Source organism: Camellia sinensis, chromosome 6, assembly GCF_055761805.1.
Source record: "Camellia sinensis isolate YWXY chromosome 6, ASM5576180v1, whole genome shotgun sequence".
Taxonomy (NCBI): Eukaryota; Viridiplantae; Streptophyta; class Magnoliopsida; order Ericales; family Theaceae; genus Camellia; species Camellia sinensis.
In genome coordinates, this window is record NC_138966.1 from 202,035,894 (window position 1) to 202,053,056 (window position 17,163).

At 33.0% G+C, this 17,163-nt stretch overlaps 2 protein-coding genes across 7 annotated transcripts; both read right to left on the reverse strand.

Annotated features, from left to right (window-relative positions):
- Window positions 1-2,321: 2,321 nt before the first annotated feature.
- On the reverse strand, window positions 2,322-3,877 carry LOC114281858 (ferritin-like catalase Nec2). The gene is made up of 3 exons (XM_028224454.2): window positions 3,510-3,877; window positions 3,200-3,425; window positions 2,322-2,960 (listed from the first exon to the last, which is right to left on the reverse strand). Exons 1-3 carry the CDS (start codon window positions 3,833-3,835, stop codon window positions 2,583-2,585), a joined length of 930 nt encoding a protein of 309 aa, XP_028080255.1. The 5' UTR covers window positions 3,836-3,877; the 3' UTR covers window positions 2,322-2,582.
- A 4,896-nt stretch (window positions 3,878-8,773) lies between these two features.
- On the reverse strand, window positions 8,774-16,921 carry LOC145788773 (uncharacterized). 6 transcript variants are annotated; one of them, XM_082875873.1, is made up of 8 exons: window positions 16,753-16,921; window positions 13,984-14,323; window positions 13,758-13,823; window positions 13,556-13,614; window positions 13,149-13,429; window positions 12,311-12,409; window positions 12,050-12,204; window positions 8,774-9,034 (listed from the first exon to the last, which is right to left on the reverse strand). In XM_082875873.1, exons 5-8 carry the CDS (start codon window positions 13,416-13,418, stop codon window positions 8,929-8,931), a joined length of 630 nt encoding a protein of 209 aa, XP_082731999.1. In that variant the 5' UTR covers window positions 13,419-13,429; window positions 13,556-13,614; window positions 13,758-13,823; window positions 13,984-14,323; window positions 16,753-16,921; the 3' UTR covers window positions 8,774-8,928. The 6 variants fall into 6 exon arrangements, with proteins under 6 accessions (XP_082731999.1, XP_082732000.1, XP_082731997.1 ...); XM_082875874.1 differs by having other exon boundaries at window positions 14,113-14,323; window positions 16,753-16,920; XM_082875871.1 differs by lacking the exon at window positions 13,556-13,614.
- Window positions 16,922-17,163: the final 242 nt, after the last annotated feature.

The following is a 17,163-nucleotide window of genomic DNA, read 5'->3' on the forward strand; positions in this document are numbered from 1 at the left end:
AGAGAGAGAAATTCATTTGAGGAGAGAGAGAAAGGGCATTTTCAATCAATGTAAAAGGATGAAACCCAAATCTAAAAGTTGATGAAGCCCACAAACTTTTAAAGAGAAATAGGGTAGTTGATGAATAAACCAAAATAAATTCCCATTTTGTAGGTTAGAGAGAGAAAACGATTTGAAGAGAGAGAGAGAGAGAGAGGGCACTTTCTTTTTTTTTGATCAGCGAAGAAAATGAATCTTTATTGATGAAAACCGAGTAAGAGAATACATCAATAAGGGAGAAGGGGAGGGGGAAGGGGTAGGGGAAAGATGGTGAGTTGGTGAGTAACCAACCACAATCAACAAACCCAACCCACAATACAACCAAAATCAGAAACATACCAAAGCCAACAGATAAAAAATACAACCGGCCAATAAAGCAAACCATCTTTCCCTCTGCTGGAGCATCCAAACAGCAGACCACACACAGTTAGAGAGAGGGCACTTTCAATTACCCATTTACTCAATAATTTTCTAAAATAGTTAGAGAGAGATAGGACATCATATTTTATAGTTTGAAGAGATGATTGAAACTGTTAATGGTCTCGTAATGAACAAATAGAATTGACAAATAATAGAGATTAGAGAGAGTGAGAGAGAACCACCATAGTTGAAGATTATAGGAGTGTCACCTATTAATATTGTAGAATTGAAACTTAAAGAGAAGGGGGAGGAAAATGTAAGTAAAGAAGGGTTGTTGGAGTATGTAAGAAGAGAGATGAATGTATGTCTAACATGGGAAACAGAGAGAATAAGTGAAAAGTCATATATTTGGGCAAGAAGCAAAAACACAACTTTCATCTTAACCCTTGGATTAGTTGATAAGTATAATCTAAACTATTGAAATCAAATGTAACTCTTAACATATTTTGAGATATTTTAACAAACCCTTGTACCATATATTATATATATATATATGAAAGTAATTTAGGAGTAATTACCTTGTTTTCTCAAAAACAATATGTTAGATGTAACCAGGGCTAAATATTTACATAATAAAAAATTACAGAAAAGGACAGTGGATAAATTACAAAAATTTATTAAACAGCGACTAGGTATAGACTTTTGTGATAATTTTTTATAATTTCGGATCCTTTCATATTCCAACCATGTTAGAAAAAGTAATTTGTTTGCTGTCTAATTTGTGGGGATGAATGTCCTGTCTAATTTGTTTCTGATTGAAGGATGGAATAAGGCAAGAAGGATGGCTATGAGGAGAAGATTTAAAAATATGCATTATACTAAAATAGTGTTATCAAATTCAAGTTGTTATGTATGGGTTCTGTTCTGGTTCTGCTGATGATGAAATTGTTGGGCCTGTTTGTTGCTACCTGGGTGTTAATTACTTAGTGTATGCTGCTGTTGCAAGGAGCTTGCTGGCATTTTGATTATGAATATTAGAGGAGTTTGTTGGGGGCGGAGCATGCCGCTGATCTGTGTGGCTGGTCTGCTCAAGGATTTGGTGCTGGTGTATGGTGTCTTATGTTGTTCTCTTTTATTGTTTGCTTTTCTGTTTTTTTGGTTCCTCTTAATTGGTTTCTCACCAATCTTTGGGTTAGTACTTGCAAAGATTGTGTTTCTTTAGTGATGCCAACCTAGTTGGGATTGTTAAGGTTAGCGTTGATACTCTTTGCACTTCCCTCTTTGTTTTTTTTTTTTTTGATTGGTAAAGAAAAATTTCATTAACAGCATGAAATTAAAGGTACAGAAAGACGACATGCTTTGAGAGAGATTCGAAAGTATAAAAATACCCCTACTACTGTTACTCGCATCCATACAACCAACTCCTTAGCCTCACGTTTTTTTTTTTGAAAACAAAAAAACTAAGAACGACTTAACTAAACATTAAAATACCAAAATTCCCACAAAAATCAACCCACCAAACACCTCTGATCAACCCAATTACCAAGAATCTCTCACCTATGCTACTACAAACTCCCCAAGCCCACACCTATGCTGCTGTAGCTCTCGCCACACCTCTGATCACATCACGCCTATGCTGCTGTAGCCCACACCTCTCACCACACCTATGCTACTACAAACTCCCCAAGCCCACACCTATGCTGCTGTAGCTCTCACCACACCTCTGATCACATCACGCCTATGCTGCTGTAGCCCACACCTCTCACCACACCTGCTGTAGCTCTCACCTCTCACCACACCTGCACTTCCCTCTTTGTTGATGTAATTTTTTCACATATTTTTATTTTTTTTATCAATAAAGTTTCATTTTACTGATAAAAAAAAAAATATGTTAGAAAAATGTTTGCGAAGAAACCAACCGAGAAGGATAATCTTTCTTTATTCTTGTACATAAAATGAAACAACCATGAACATTTATTCAAATTTATCTCTAGACTAGCCACTATAAGCCAAGTTGACAAGTTCTATATATACTGTAAACACACCAACACTGGCTTATTAAGGCCTTCGTCTTTCAAGTTCTACATATACTGTAAACACACCAACACTTGACAAGTTGAAAAGTAAGCTAGCTAGCTCGTTATTCAACACCAACACTGGCTTATTAATCATCAGTAAAATCTTCATGGACGTTGCAGATATGACTTGGCAATTTGACCATTAGCTCCCATAGGGTAGAAGCCACCGGGGACATGCTCATCTCCGCTACCGTACACGATTCGCAGTATCTCCTCTGGAGTTCTGTCATAAGAAAGAGAGTTTTTGTCTCCGGCAAGCACGTTGCCTGAAATCTTTCCCTCAGCTCCTTCAGCTTCTGGTACTATAAGGCCTTCGTCTTTCAGGCCATCGCATCCCAGCCTATCCCTCAGCTCTGAGATTCTGTCTGTGAAATTTGCCACACTGATTCCATATGGGTCCACCGTTGCTGTCGCCTGCCTGTAGAGCATTCCTCGGATAACTGCATCTTGGCCGGACTCCACTCCCAAAAGCCCCGCAACTAGCTGATACATTCACGTGCATGCATGCATATAAATACATAAACAAACTAGTAATGGCACAAACTCAGAAAAAATCGAGATAAATTTTTACAGTCCATAACAATTTTTTTTGTAAATCAGGTATCATAAAATGGTTTTAAATAGATTGCAGAATAACAATAGCTGGAGCAATACTTATCAAAAACTAGATACAAAAGTTGAGTTATTGAAATCGGCACACACACACACACACACATATATACCCTTTTGGCAGCGAAACTCTGTAAGTTTGGATTAGCTCCAACATATCCAGTGAGTCCAACATAAGGAATAACATAGGAGGCAAGTAGGAAGTTAAGTTCATTATCATAAGGATTGAAAGGTGGCTCCAAGTTTCTTCCAATTGCACTGTTCATCACTTTTGCAAATACTTCTGCACTTATATTCAGCAGTGGCCTCGGAAACCCTCTCACCGTGCTCTTAATTGCCCTGCAACATATTCAAAACTTGAAAAATTATACAGGAAAATTATCCAAACAAAGAAATTACCTCAGTTAGATGATACATATATACCTCAAGTGTCCAACTTCCTGCAACCCAAATTGGAGGATAACGTCCTTTACCAAAGCGTCTAGTTTAGCCTGTGTGCCGCCAATCGGTGGTGGACCTCCGGCGGCTAGACTCGGAGCGATGCTATCCAAGCCATGTCCCAAGGCGCCATATAAGAAGAACTCTGTTTCTAAGAACTCTAAATTTAGCGCGACCTCTATAAGATTTGCATCAGAGTCAGGGACAAATTCGTAACAATAAGAAGGAGGAAGGAGGAGGAGAAGGATCAATGAGATGACAGCAGTGGCGGTAGCAGCGCCGGTGGTCGTGGTGGAAATAGACAATGCCATGGTCTTGTGTTTGTTTTACTAGGGATGAATGTTTCATGCAGTTCCCCTATGATACACACGTATTTATAGGTGCAATTTTATTACTGTATGTGTTTAGTTTTGGGAAAATGAGTGGGAGTACTAATTAGTGCTACCACTAATGATGTGGGAGTAGGCCCCACTATGAATGATTTGATGTTTTGGCCTTGGTGTTGTATTTTTTTTCTTTTTTTATTGAGTGCCATGTTATTAGTGGTTATTTTAGAGCTCCAAAATTAGTGGTCTCTATCATTGTTATTAGTTTTGTGGAATTGATTTCGAGATACGTAGATTTATGAGCAGTGCTATTTAGGTAAAAAAAAATTAAATTTAATAATGTGGTAATATATTAAAATATTTAAAACAGAGAGTAAATTTTTCTCGAGTTGGATTTTTCAATTAGGGTGTTGTTGGGCCTATGTGGGCTCAACATGTAATCTACATCGATAATTCAAACCGTTCACTATGTAGACTTGTTGAGTATTTCATCATTGCAAAAAATCATGTTGATCGGATATCAATAGACACTTGATCGTATAATATTTGTGTCAACAATTTATTTTAAAAATTATATTTACCGTCGACATAAATGTGATCCGATTAAGTAGATATTGATATCCGATCAACGTGATTTTTTACAGAGATAAGCACTCGACAAATCCTACATATTGAACAATTCAGATCATCGATGATGACTCAATTGTGGGCCCACGAAGGCCCAACAACACCCTCCAACATGATTTGGACTGGAGAGAAGTATGCTCCTTAAAACAAGTCACTTTCTCTCCTATCTTCTCTAATCATTTTTTAATTATCTTATTTACACATCATTAAATTTAGAAATAAATCTACAAAACTGACTTGTATATTATATTTGGGCTAGGCTTGTCTCCAATCCACATTGGGCCTATGGGGTCTATCACGGGTCTTATTTCGATAATCCAAATGTTCAATATGTAAAACTCGTTGAGTACTTTATCCCTATAAAAAATCACGTTGATCGAATCAGATTTTTGTCAACAATTTATTTTAAAAATTATATTTATCGTTGACAGAAATTTGATCTAATCAAGTAACTACTAATATCCAATCAACGTAATTTTTTGCAGGGATAAACTATTCGACGAGTTCTATACATTAAATTATTCAAATTATCAAAACAGAATTCGTGATAGACACCCACAGACCCAACAACATGCTCCAGGTTAATTCCGGACTGAAAAGAATCCTGGTCCTTATATAGTTGTTTAGATTACTCATATAGGTGAGTACGCCCCCGATAATTAAAGTAATTATTGATTGGCAAATACATTGCGAAAGTAAATAGGTAAGCGTAGGATTTGAAATGTGAGAAGAGATCCATGGATATTAGTTTATTGAATTATTATATAAATAGTGGTCAATTACTAATCTTACAAAAAAATCGCACAACTTGATATTAGAGAATTTAGATGGTGTGAAAATGTTACAAATTCAAAATATGTGAATTAGTTTGTACACAATATCAAATTTAAATTCATACAATAGATTCAAATTTTAAATATTTTTTGAGTATATAATATTTCTGTATGGTGGTGTTGAAAAAAAAAAAAATCACTAATAATAAAAATTATAAATGATGAGGCATACATTCACTTGTCTTTTTAAACTTTTTTTTTTTTTTTTAATTTTAGTGGGTTATTTGAAAAAAAGGCCGAATCAACCGAATTACTAGTTTGATTTGGACTCCTACACATTAGAACAGCTCCGTTTGTTTTGGGAGATAGAATGGAGGGGATTGATAGTGAGGGGATTAATAGTGAGGGGATTGATAGTGAGGGGATTAGTAGTGAGGGGATTGATAGTGAGGGGATTAGTAGTGAGGGGATTAGTAGTGAGGAATTGTTAAATTATTTTTATATAAAATAATAAAACAAATAAAAAAATATAAAAAATTAAAAATTATATTTTTAAAAAAATTTCCCATATATAAAAAATAAAAAAAATAAAAAAATTTCTAATCCCCTCATTATTTTTCTAATACCATCTCTACCTCCTCCTTACCAATCCCCTCTCCAAGAGTATTAGTAATACCAAGGGACTAATAGTCCCAAAGCCTTCTCCCAAAACAAACAAGGCATTACTAATACATTGGTATTATCAATCCCAATACCCTCACTTTGAGAGTTTCTTTATAAAATTTGTATTTTATTTTTATTACTGTGATGGTAATTCATTGGATTTTGAATCAAATAAAAAGAAAAAATAAGGGCTAGTCTAATGAGACTTAGGGGTTGTTTGGGATGACTTAAATAAGTGTATTTTTTGATTTTTTTTATAAAATATAGGTTGGATTTGATATGATGTGGTAGAGAGGTGATGTGACTTAAATAAGATGATATGACTTAAATAGAATAGTGACTTTTTAATTTTTAACTTTTTTGAGTTATGCCAAACTTAGCCTTATAAGTGAAAAAAAAAATACTTAAAAAAAGAAAAAATTACAAATCAATATATCTTTTAAAAAATAATTACAGATTTATATATAAAAAAATTATACTTTTAATTATTAGTATTTGTAAAATTTATCATTGATTTGTATTTATGTTTTTAAACTCTCTACTAATGTGATATTTTCTTTATAAAAAAAACAAAAACAAAAATGAAACTTTTACTGACAATTGTTTTGAAAAGTGTCAAATAAATTGGTTTTTTATTTATTATAAAAAAAATGTATAAAAAAATAATATAACTTAAATAAATTAAAAAATTAACTTATAAACCACTCTTCCTCAAAAAGGCTTAAAAAACCAAACCCCACCTAAAACCTCGCGCACACTTGGCTTGACTTGGGGATTGTTTTGAGGTGTCTTAAATAAATAATTGTATTTTTTATTTTTTTAATTAAAAAATTGAGAAAAAAAATATAGATGTTTGTATTAATTTTTTGACTTTTTATAAAAAAATGTATATTAAAAAATTATATAAATAAGTGTGTAGGAGAAGATAGTGTAGTAGGCGTACGAAATGGCAGTGCAGTCAGCTGGGTGAATATATGGGAAAATATTGTCTCCTTTTCGGGTTTTGATTAGAACGTGTTGTTTGGCCCATGGGGGCCCACCACGGGTTCTGTTTTTCTAATCGGAACCGTTCAATGTGTTGAACTCGTCGAGAATTATATACTTATAAAAATCACATTGATTGGATATTGATAACTATTTGATCATGTTAGTTTTTTTGTTAACTGTTAACTATAACACCATCTATTTTTTATACAAAACTGACTTGATCATGTAGTTAGGGATATCCAATAGACGTAATTTTTTACAGGCATATAGTACTAAACGAGTTCTACATATTAAATGGTTTGGATTATCAAAACGGGACCCATGGTGGATCCCCACGGACCCAATTTTACCAACCAACTTATGAATGTAAACATGTAATTTTTTCTTCTTTCACTGCACTGGGTTTGACGTTTGTACGGTTGATGGGGCAAAAAGTTGATTTGTATATGTATATTTGTATATTAATTTTTTTTTTTATGAATGTTAATAACTTTTTAATTTTTTTTTTTTTTTTGATAACTTTTTGATTTTTTAGGTTCTTATAAATTTTAATTCGTGCAGAGCCGGCGGCCGGCCTCACCGATAGGAGGAAAAACGCGTGCATAGTTGCATGCGTCATTTCATTTTCTATGCTTGGTTCCCGCAAAGACTTCCCAAATATTTAAAGTAACTAATTCAATACAAGTTAGTTTTGACAGCCTGTATCTATCAAAACGTCTACAATAATTCATTTGAAAATGGATTCAAATTTTGACCTACTTCATATTTTCTGAGCATATAATATTTAGAGAACTTATGCAACAATTATCGTCTTTTTTTCATCTTATTTTTCTAACGATTATAGATAAAATAGTGATTTTTTGAGACTTATATATATATATATATATATATATCAGACTTACTAATATATAAATAGTAGATAAGAAAATGTCACTGCAAGAATTAACACTTTTAACAAAAAAAAAATTGGTCGCTAAAAGTCTATTTTTGGTCGGCAAAAGTTATCCGCGACCAAAATTTTTGGTCGCTAGTTTGGTCGCCAATTGAGAGTCGGCAAAAGTAATTCGCGACCAAAAATTTCGTTGGTTGGCAAAAGTTGGATTTGCCGACTAAATTTTTAGTCGCTAAATATTTAATTACCGCGACTAATTTATTTTGTCGCTAAAACACTTTGGTCGCGAAAAGTGATATTTTCCCGACCAAATTTCTTAGTCGCCAATTGTCACATTTCGCGACCAAATTTTTTTGTCGCCAATTGTGACAATTGACGACAAAAAATTTTGGTCGCCAATTGTGACATTTCGCGACAAAAAATTTTGGTCGCCAATAGTCTCATTCTGCAACTAAATCTAGTTTGGTCGCCAATTGTCACATTTCGCGACCAAAAATTTTGGTCGCCAATTGTGACATTTTGCGACCAAAAAACATTGTCGCCAATTGTGACATTCTGCGACCAAAATTTGTTCGGTCGCCAATTGTCACATTTCGCGACTAATCACTTGGTCGCCAATTGTGACATTCTGCGACCAAAATTTGTTTGGTCGCCAATTGTCACATTTCGCGACTAATCACTTGGTCGCCAATTGTGACATTTCGCGACTAATCAATTGGTCGCCAAAACTATAGAAACAAAACCAAATTTTGGTCGCCAACATCCAACAAAATAAACCTGTAATTTATAATAATCCATCCAATTTATTCAATATAATCTGTAAAAAGAAGAAATCATTCAAACCAACAAATAAGTTGAATCATCAACATTCAACAAAATACATATATCAACCATTTCTGAACCTGTTTAATTAAAGTCAGCAACTATTATAAGTTTACATCCACAAATAATTCGAAACTACATATTTCATGTAGCATAAAATTTAAAACATAACAAGTACTTGTTATTATGTTTGAAATTTTTATCCATGTACATCAACCCAAAAAAATAACTACTAGTCTACCAAATATTTTCTATACACACCCATCCAAAAATATAACTAGTAGTGTATCCAAAAATATAACTACTAGTCTACCCTAATATTTTCCATATACATCTATACAAAAATATATAATCCTTCCAAAAATGCAAAAAGTGCCAATTTGTCCTGTACAATTTAGCTTTGTGCACGAGTTCATCCATCTGTACCAAAGAAAAAGATAAATAATGTCAGTTAAAATTGGACAAATAATGAAAAATAACCATGAAAAGCAAAGGTCACATTAGTAAATTAAATGACTACCATTATCAAATTGTAAATAAAACAATAGCATTCTTATGTCTATAGAATAAATCTCCCTATCATTAAATGACTATCATTATCATATTGTCAATAACTCCTATCTTCCTCAATGAACCTTTCATGTGATGTTGTGATGAAACGAGTGTTACACTGCTGCCACAGTTCATGAGTACTCTCTTATTTATCCCAAGCTCAAACTTAAATAAACAAAAACTGAAGAAAAAGGCATCTAGAAATAATAAAAACAGTGACCCCATAATCAAAACACAACAAAGAGTGGAGAGTTTTAGAAAAGAACAAATCATACATGACAATACTTCTTGACTTTCATAAAATAGGAAAATAATACAAAAACTGTGAGTTAGCTAACAACTTATTTCTAGGTAATTATGATGGGCAAAGGTCAACTTTCTACTGATTATCTGACTTTTCTGCATAAAATCTATTTAAATTATGCAGAAATCACATGAGCAACTCTATACGTAGAAATAATGAAATTGAATACCTACAAAATAAACAAGCTCTGTAATGGGTAATAAATCATACAATCTAGAATTTTCAAGCAATACAAAAAGATCAATCTCCATCTCAATATGAAAGGAATTATAAAGTAAACACCTGACTAGTAAGTTCCAATCAAAATTATGAGAATAAACAAGAGAAACTTAAAGATTTGAAAACTACATCAATTTATGAAGTCAATTATGAAGTTTGAATTTGAAGTTTCTAAAGACATGAACATACAACCCAGAATTTGAACTTTTTTTACTTTTACTTTCGTTCTTTTTTCTTTTGTTTTTTAATTTGTGTCAAAAGTTTTTACTTTTCATGTATGGCTACTCTAAAAGAATTTTTTTGCAAAAAAATCCAAAAAATGGTTCACTATAGACACACCAAATAATGTTTTTTTTATAAAAAAGTCAACCTTTTTAGCTTTTCTTGTCTTCAGTGTACTTTTTAAAAAATATATATATAGATATATACATATTTATATTTTTAAGGTCCGTCTAGTCTATTAGAAATTAAAGTTCAATTACTTGAAATAAAAGGATGAAAAGGAAATCTAGACCACGAATTCAGAAGAATGAGAGTTATGTAAAATTATGTTGCTAAACATACAGAAAGAATTGGTTTCCCACTATTCCAGCATGGCTTTGGAAGCTGATTGTAGGGAAAAAACCTAAGAAATTTCATAGACAACACAAAGTCGAGAAAAGAATTACAATCTCTCTATCTTTCTGTTTTTCCTCTTTGATGTGCATGTTCAACACTTCATCAATGGCATCACAGGACAGAGACACATTTCAGTAGATCTATTGTGTAGTCAATAGCTTAAACATGCAATTAACAAATGATCTTCCTTGAAGAAAATTAACCTCATCAAATTTCTTTTCCCCTCACCTCTTAAAGTTTGAATGGTATCTTACTACAATACAAAAGAGGTACCAGGAACCATATATACAAACATCTCTCTGTTTGTTTCTCCAATAGCTGCTTAATTGTGTCACATCACTCTCTTTTTCATCTAATTCGTCCTTTGCTCTCATCATCTAATAAAATGCATGATAACTCTTTTCTCCTCACCAGGCAGATAGGTCGGATTTCAATATTTGATCTTTCACAACAACGAGACAAATATTTAATTTCAAAGAAACCAATTGAATGTGCTTAGGACATCTAACATGCATACCAATTGACGTTTCTACAATCAACAACAAAATTTTCCCAAAAAGAACACAAAAACAAGCTCCATCCTTGTTAGCTTTTCCCACATGATAATATTTCATAAGGTCAGGAGCCTTTGCAAAGTTTGATCAATTCAAAAACTCTTTGGCCAGCCTAACCAAGAGAGGCTTGTGAATATCTGAACATTTTTTGTCCACACAAAGATCTAGAACTGAGTTTGCTTATGGTCATACAAACATTAATTTGTAAGGAATGCTAAAACTCAAAATTTTGAAAAGATCTCTACTAGAACCATACGTGACAGTTTCAGCAGATCTATCAAATTCAATCTGTTGATTACAGAAGAGATGAATTCCCTTAGCTCTTTTATATGCAAGCAACAAATTACTTACAAGATGACGAGTTAGGATGAATAAACGATTAGCTATTCATGGAAAAGGATTGAGCTTTAAATGATGGGGACATGGAAGAGGGAACGTATTTGTTTATAGAAATAACAATGATGAGAAGGAGGAGACAGTGATTGTGGTAGTAGTGGTGGTGGTGGTGATATCATGATCTAATGAACTAAGCCATCGAAGGTAATGATTCAACAAAAATATCACCCTTCTCAAAAAGTGGATGGATGTTAAGTAACTAATATTCACTAGAAATGTCATCTTTGTTCTATTAATTTAAAAGCCAATCTAATTGGCCAATAGACAATTCCTCAGTAATTCATAGAATGTCTAGAATAATTTGAAGAACCAAAAAAGTGGACCAAGTTATTTTATCAAAAGCAGCTCATATTCTATAGGCTTTCTATTCTATGAAACTCATGACGAAAGAATCGTAATAACTTTAAGTTACAGCGATTGAGTTTGTTGTGTACTCTAAATCAAGTATATTTGGGTTTCAAATTACTCAAGTTGCCACCTTGTTACACAGCAACATGCAGACCACTAACAATCCCCAGACAAGGCAAGTTTTTTTCTTTTGAATTGGTATTGATTATTAAAAACATTTATGAAGCATTTGGACTACTAACAATCCCCAGACATCTATCCCTACAAACGTCAACAAGACTTAATGATCACAAGTATTTTATGCTTCACTGTTATATTATAAGAATCAAGACATTTGATTCTTCATTGTTAATGCCGTAAAATCTAAACTCGACCATTCACAACTTTGTAGGGATACAGAAATGGCCATTAATGGATGAAATTATGCCTGACATGGTAACCAACCTGCGAGGATCGTAGACGATAACAGTACGATCAGCTCCTCCCACTGCAATACTAGTTGAAGAACTATAGACTGCATAGAAGATATCTCCAACAGAACCATATATCCTACGCACACAACCACCATTTTCTTTCATTCTCAAGTCCCATATGGAAAGCTGCAGTAATTCAAAAAGATGGAAAAATGCCAAAATGGGTAAACAAAGAAATAAGCTCAAATGTTAATTTTTTTTAAAAAATGTATACAAAATGAAAAGGCAAAACCTGGCAGCCTTCTGTGACGGCTAATATAGAACTATCATTTCCACTACACAAACTCTGCATAAAGGTTAATGAAGATGGATACCATAATCTGCAACACAGCTACATCAATGGCAATCAATATTCTGAAAAAACTTACATATTCAAGCAATTCATAGGCAATTCAATGACAAGGCTTTTAGAGAATCAGAAGCTTTGAGATTGACTAGTGTCAAGAAATATGAATCACCACTGCTAAAAATTTCACATTTGGTGGCGTTTAAAAAACGCCGCTATAGGTATAAAAAACGCTGCTAATTCTTTTTGCGGTGTTTAGTACAAACGTCGAAGACGCGACTGTCGCTATAACATTATGACACTTTAAAAACGTCATTATATTAGTATAGACGGCGTTTTTAAAAACGCTGTTAAATGTGATAAATAACAATAAAATGACGTCACTTAGTATTTAGAGACGTCTTAAAAACGCCGTAATAGATTTTTTATTATTTTAAAAATATAACAGTTGGTACTGTAGTGGCGTTTGGGAAAACGCCGTTATAGCTTCTTTTCTTTTTTTTTTTTTTTTGAAATTGTGCTAATTCTATTAGATTTAACTAAAAAAATACCTATAAAAAAGCTAAAAATAACAATAATATGGCTACAACATTGCTGCTATTTCAATATATTAGCTAAATTTAGATAAACATTGCATAATTATTCTAAACCAAAATCAAGTAACAAACACAACCAAAAAATAAAAGGAAAAAAAATATTATATCACACAAATATAATGCAAATCTGTCAAATAACAAATTCAACGAGACCATGATTTCAAAAACTACAATTGCAGATGACACACCTTCAAGATCTCCATGTTAACACATTCAGTGGTTTTGGGTTGAATCTCAACTGGGTTGGGATGGATTTTCTCAATGTCGCACTCTGCCTCTTCCGTGGCATCACTGCTGTCTTCCGATGATGGGACATTGTTGCCAAAATCAATGATAGGTTGGTGGTTGTGGGTGGGATTTTCAGTGGAGAAGACACCAATGGATCTAAATCTGCAAACTTTGGCAAATTTGGAGACAATGTCTGATATATTTGAAGGTGGTTTTGTTGCATATTCCATTTCTTGACTCTCTGATGAAAAAAAAAAAAAAAACCCACAAAAACAAACTGATATGGGAATGTATAAATAAAGGAACAGAGTTGATTTTTCTTCTTATAGAATAAAGTAGGAAAATATTAGAAAAGTGATCTGAGTACAATAATATAGCATAGAGGAAACAAAAGCAGGGGGACAGAGAGGAGAAACACTGCGATTCCTGCAGAAATGCCAATGAGATAATGAACAAGGGTTTTAAAGAAAGAAAGACACTAGCTAGTTTGAGAATATCAAATTGTTTAGTACATAAACTATGAAATCCCTAAAAATAACAACTATACAATAAATGAAAAAATAATTTACCTGCAGAATGGTCTTTGCTGTCCATGGCACTGTCCAAGGTTCTGCACTAAAAACTGCAACTGCAGCCTGTAACATAAATAGCCGATTAACCACTAATCATGAAGGATTAATTGACAATGATTATGTCTCCAATTACTAAGCTCTTCTTAGAAACTATTTCTTCCACAAAAAATGTCTCCAGCAGTTAAACATGTTCATGTCTCTAATTACAAACATGTAAACCTACCATATTCCCTCTAGCAAAGAGAAACTGAATATCTTATTTCCATATCTGAAAAGAACTGGGTTAAGAAAAAAAATACTTTAAATGGGGAAAAAAATTAAATTGATTTTGAGTTCCAAAACTAGGAATTACTGTGTATTTGGGGTTCGAATTTTTAGGCGTCATTGGCATCTTGGCTAGGAGTGGATTCGGCAAGCCAACCCTACATGCGGCTCGAGCTCTACCTCTGTTTTGCACTCAAGGCAGCTTGTTCAGAGGCAGCCTTTTGTCTTTGAAGAAGTTCAAGTTCTTTTTGTTAGGTCTCCATAGTTTGCAGCTTTTGCCGTAGCTCTGCCACATCAACCTGGTGAGATAGTAAGTGTTAGAACTAAACTTCTTTCCAATGAAGACATTTTAAAAGAAACCACCAAAATTAATCAGATATCACTCAAACCAACAAAATTAATTATTCAATACATAAATCAAAAGTTTGATGTTAGTATTAATTTGTGCGCCGTTAACATAATGAAGAAACCAAAAGTTTTTGCTCTCTTAAATCAATCAATAAAGACCAAACTATTATGCCTTCAAATGAAAGCAAGCACAAAGAAAGTCAAATTTAAAAAAGGAAAAAAAGAAAAGAAAAGAGAGGGGTCATAGTAAACTGCACCAAACAGAGCCACCAACCTACTTGATTTCAACTAATGCATGCAAATACAAGAAAATATGCTGCCAAGAATATGCATGTAAATACAAATTTCAAGACAATAAACTTATAGTTGTAGACATTCCGGTCCAAAGAACATAGAAGAAAACCATGTCATATGACTTCATGGTTTTAATTACACTAAAAAAATGGGATCTAAGTCTTGTAGACTTGTGTAATTATGTCAATGATCCAATTAAAACACTATAGACCATAAACAGAGAAATATATGGACCAAAAGTACATTTATATCTCCATAAAGCGATCAAATCTCATTGAAAGAAAACTGAGAAATTGAATCGCCAAGTTACCAACAAAAACATACAGTACACTTAATTTAAGATAATTGCATTTCAACAGTACACTTAATTGTCACTTGTAACCTTTAAGCAATGGATTGATATCTTTGTTTTCTTAAAGGAACTTAATTGTTTTATAATTTAGTGAATTGTTGATCAGAATTGGTAGGTATAATTCTTTGTATTTCATCTATTGCATGGAGAAAAGAGTAGAAATGGAGGAGAAGAGTAATGGGGAAGAATAAGTAGAAAAAGGCTATAAGAGAAGTAAGCAAAGCCATATTGTTTTTTATTACTCTTGTCTCACACTTTGATGGTCATTCTAGAAAAACAAAATGTATTATTTTCTTCATATCACTACACTAAAATTATTTCTGATATGAACATCAAAAGAAAAAAATTGAGTGTTTTTTCCATTCACAAATCCTATAGTGTAAAGTGTAAACATAATATGGCAGAGTTAAGTTGATCAAACAAATGTAGGACATTACCATTTGGGTGGCGTAGACGGCTGTGTATGAAAAGGAGAAAAGAAAAGAAAAGAAAAAGTCAATCGCATGGACAAGAACAAAGTGGAGGAGGGAAAATATGAGAAGCTACGATTGCAAATAGATCAATTAAGACAAACCTTAGAATACATATCTCATTGCAGAGGTCTTCGACGTTCTCAACAGTTAAATCTTGTTCAAGAAAAACTTTAATGGCAACATCTGTCCCATTCCAAATGCCACAAAAAACTTCTCCAAAAACCCTTGAAGATTCAGGAATTTTTTTTTTTTTTTTTTTTTTTTTTTTTTTTTTTTTTTTTTTTTTTTTTTTTTTTCTGAAAGTCAAGTACCTAACACAAATGCCGCATTTTGATGTTTATAGGTTGCCAAAAATCTATTTATGGGGTTAATGTGGCAGCCGCCAGGCTGTCTTAATATATATGATGTACAAGTATTCTAGAATAAAAACATGGACAAAACTAGAATACAAACATGGACATAAATGTGAAGTTCTCCATTAAATTTACTTGGTATAGTATGATTACAACTTTATTAACAGAAGGTGATTTAAAATTGAAATGTGAAGTGGAAAGGTGGTCCTCGTAAAAATAATGCATGAGTTTCTAAAATGCATTTTTGTGTGCAGTATGAAGTATAATGTAGTCTCATCAGTTGTACACTATACAATAATAACAAAAATAGTGTATTTAATATAAGTGTTTTCTCAAATTTTAGATTTTCTTTGTAGACTTTTGATTGGCAGTGCATACCAAATTTTTGTGTCTGATAAATAATGAATAAGTGGCATTTGAAGCACATACATGCTATTAGCAATGAACTGTTCACACTGGAGAACCAAAACAAAGTAAATAACATGACAGTATTTATAATCATTGAGAACACATATAAATGGTTGCTGTAGGTTTTTAGCATGGAATATATCCAAGAAAAGCTATTCTTACTAGTATAACATATCATTTTCTTTGGGCCAAAACTTATTCTGTTTTCATAGCATTATCCAAAATGAACCACCTCATCTATAATGTACATTTCTGAATCATACTAGGAATTTAACATATATAGCAATGAACTGTTTAGGTGCATAGAAAACCAATCAATAATTTATAATTTGTTTAGGTGCATAGAAAACCACCTCATCTATAATGTACATTTCTTAATTTCTGTTTTCATAGTATTCAGTTTCAGCTTTAGGCACAAAGAGATGAGAAAGCGAGAAGGACTAATTGTCATAGTGTAAATTTATAATTTAAGGCATAAAACTCTTATATTGACAGCATACCTCTTCACAACCTGATTCCATCATCACTTTAATAGATTTGGTCACAAGTTAGACAGACAAAATAACATTCAGAAAAAAGGGGAGAAAAAACAAACCCCAAAAATAGAGAGATGGTTGGGAGGTGGGGGGAGAGTGGTGATTAATGATGTGTTTCACTCAAGTAATGGCATGACCGAGATAAATTAGTTGGATATTTCAAACTTACTCTTCAGTAACCTTGGCAAATGCAGGTAAATCAGATTTTGCCAAGTGCTTTGCATACTGAGCTGCTATTTCCTGACGGGTCTGCTGATCTGGTAAGCCAAAGGTGATCATAGAATCAAACCGACTGACAGAAATGAATGAAACGTATGTTAGTAAACCTTGAATCAATTCTGCATATAACCGTCATATAAGAAAATGTGCACTGGT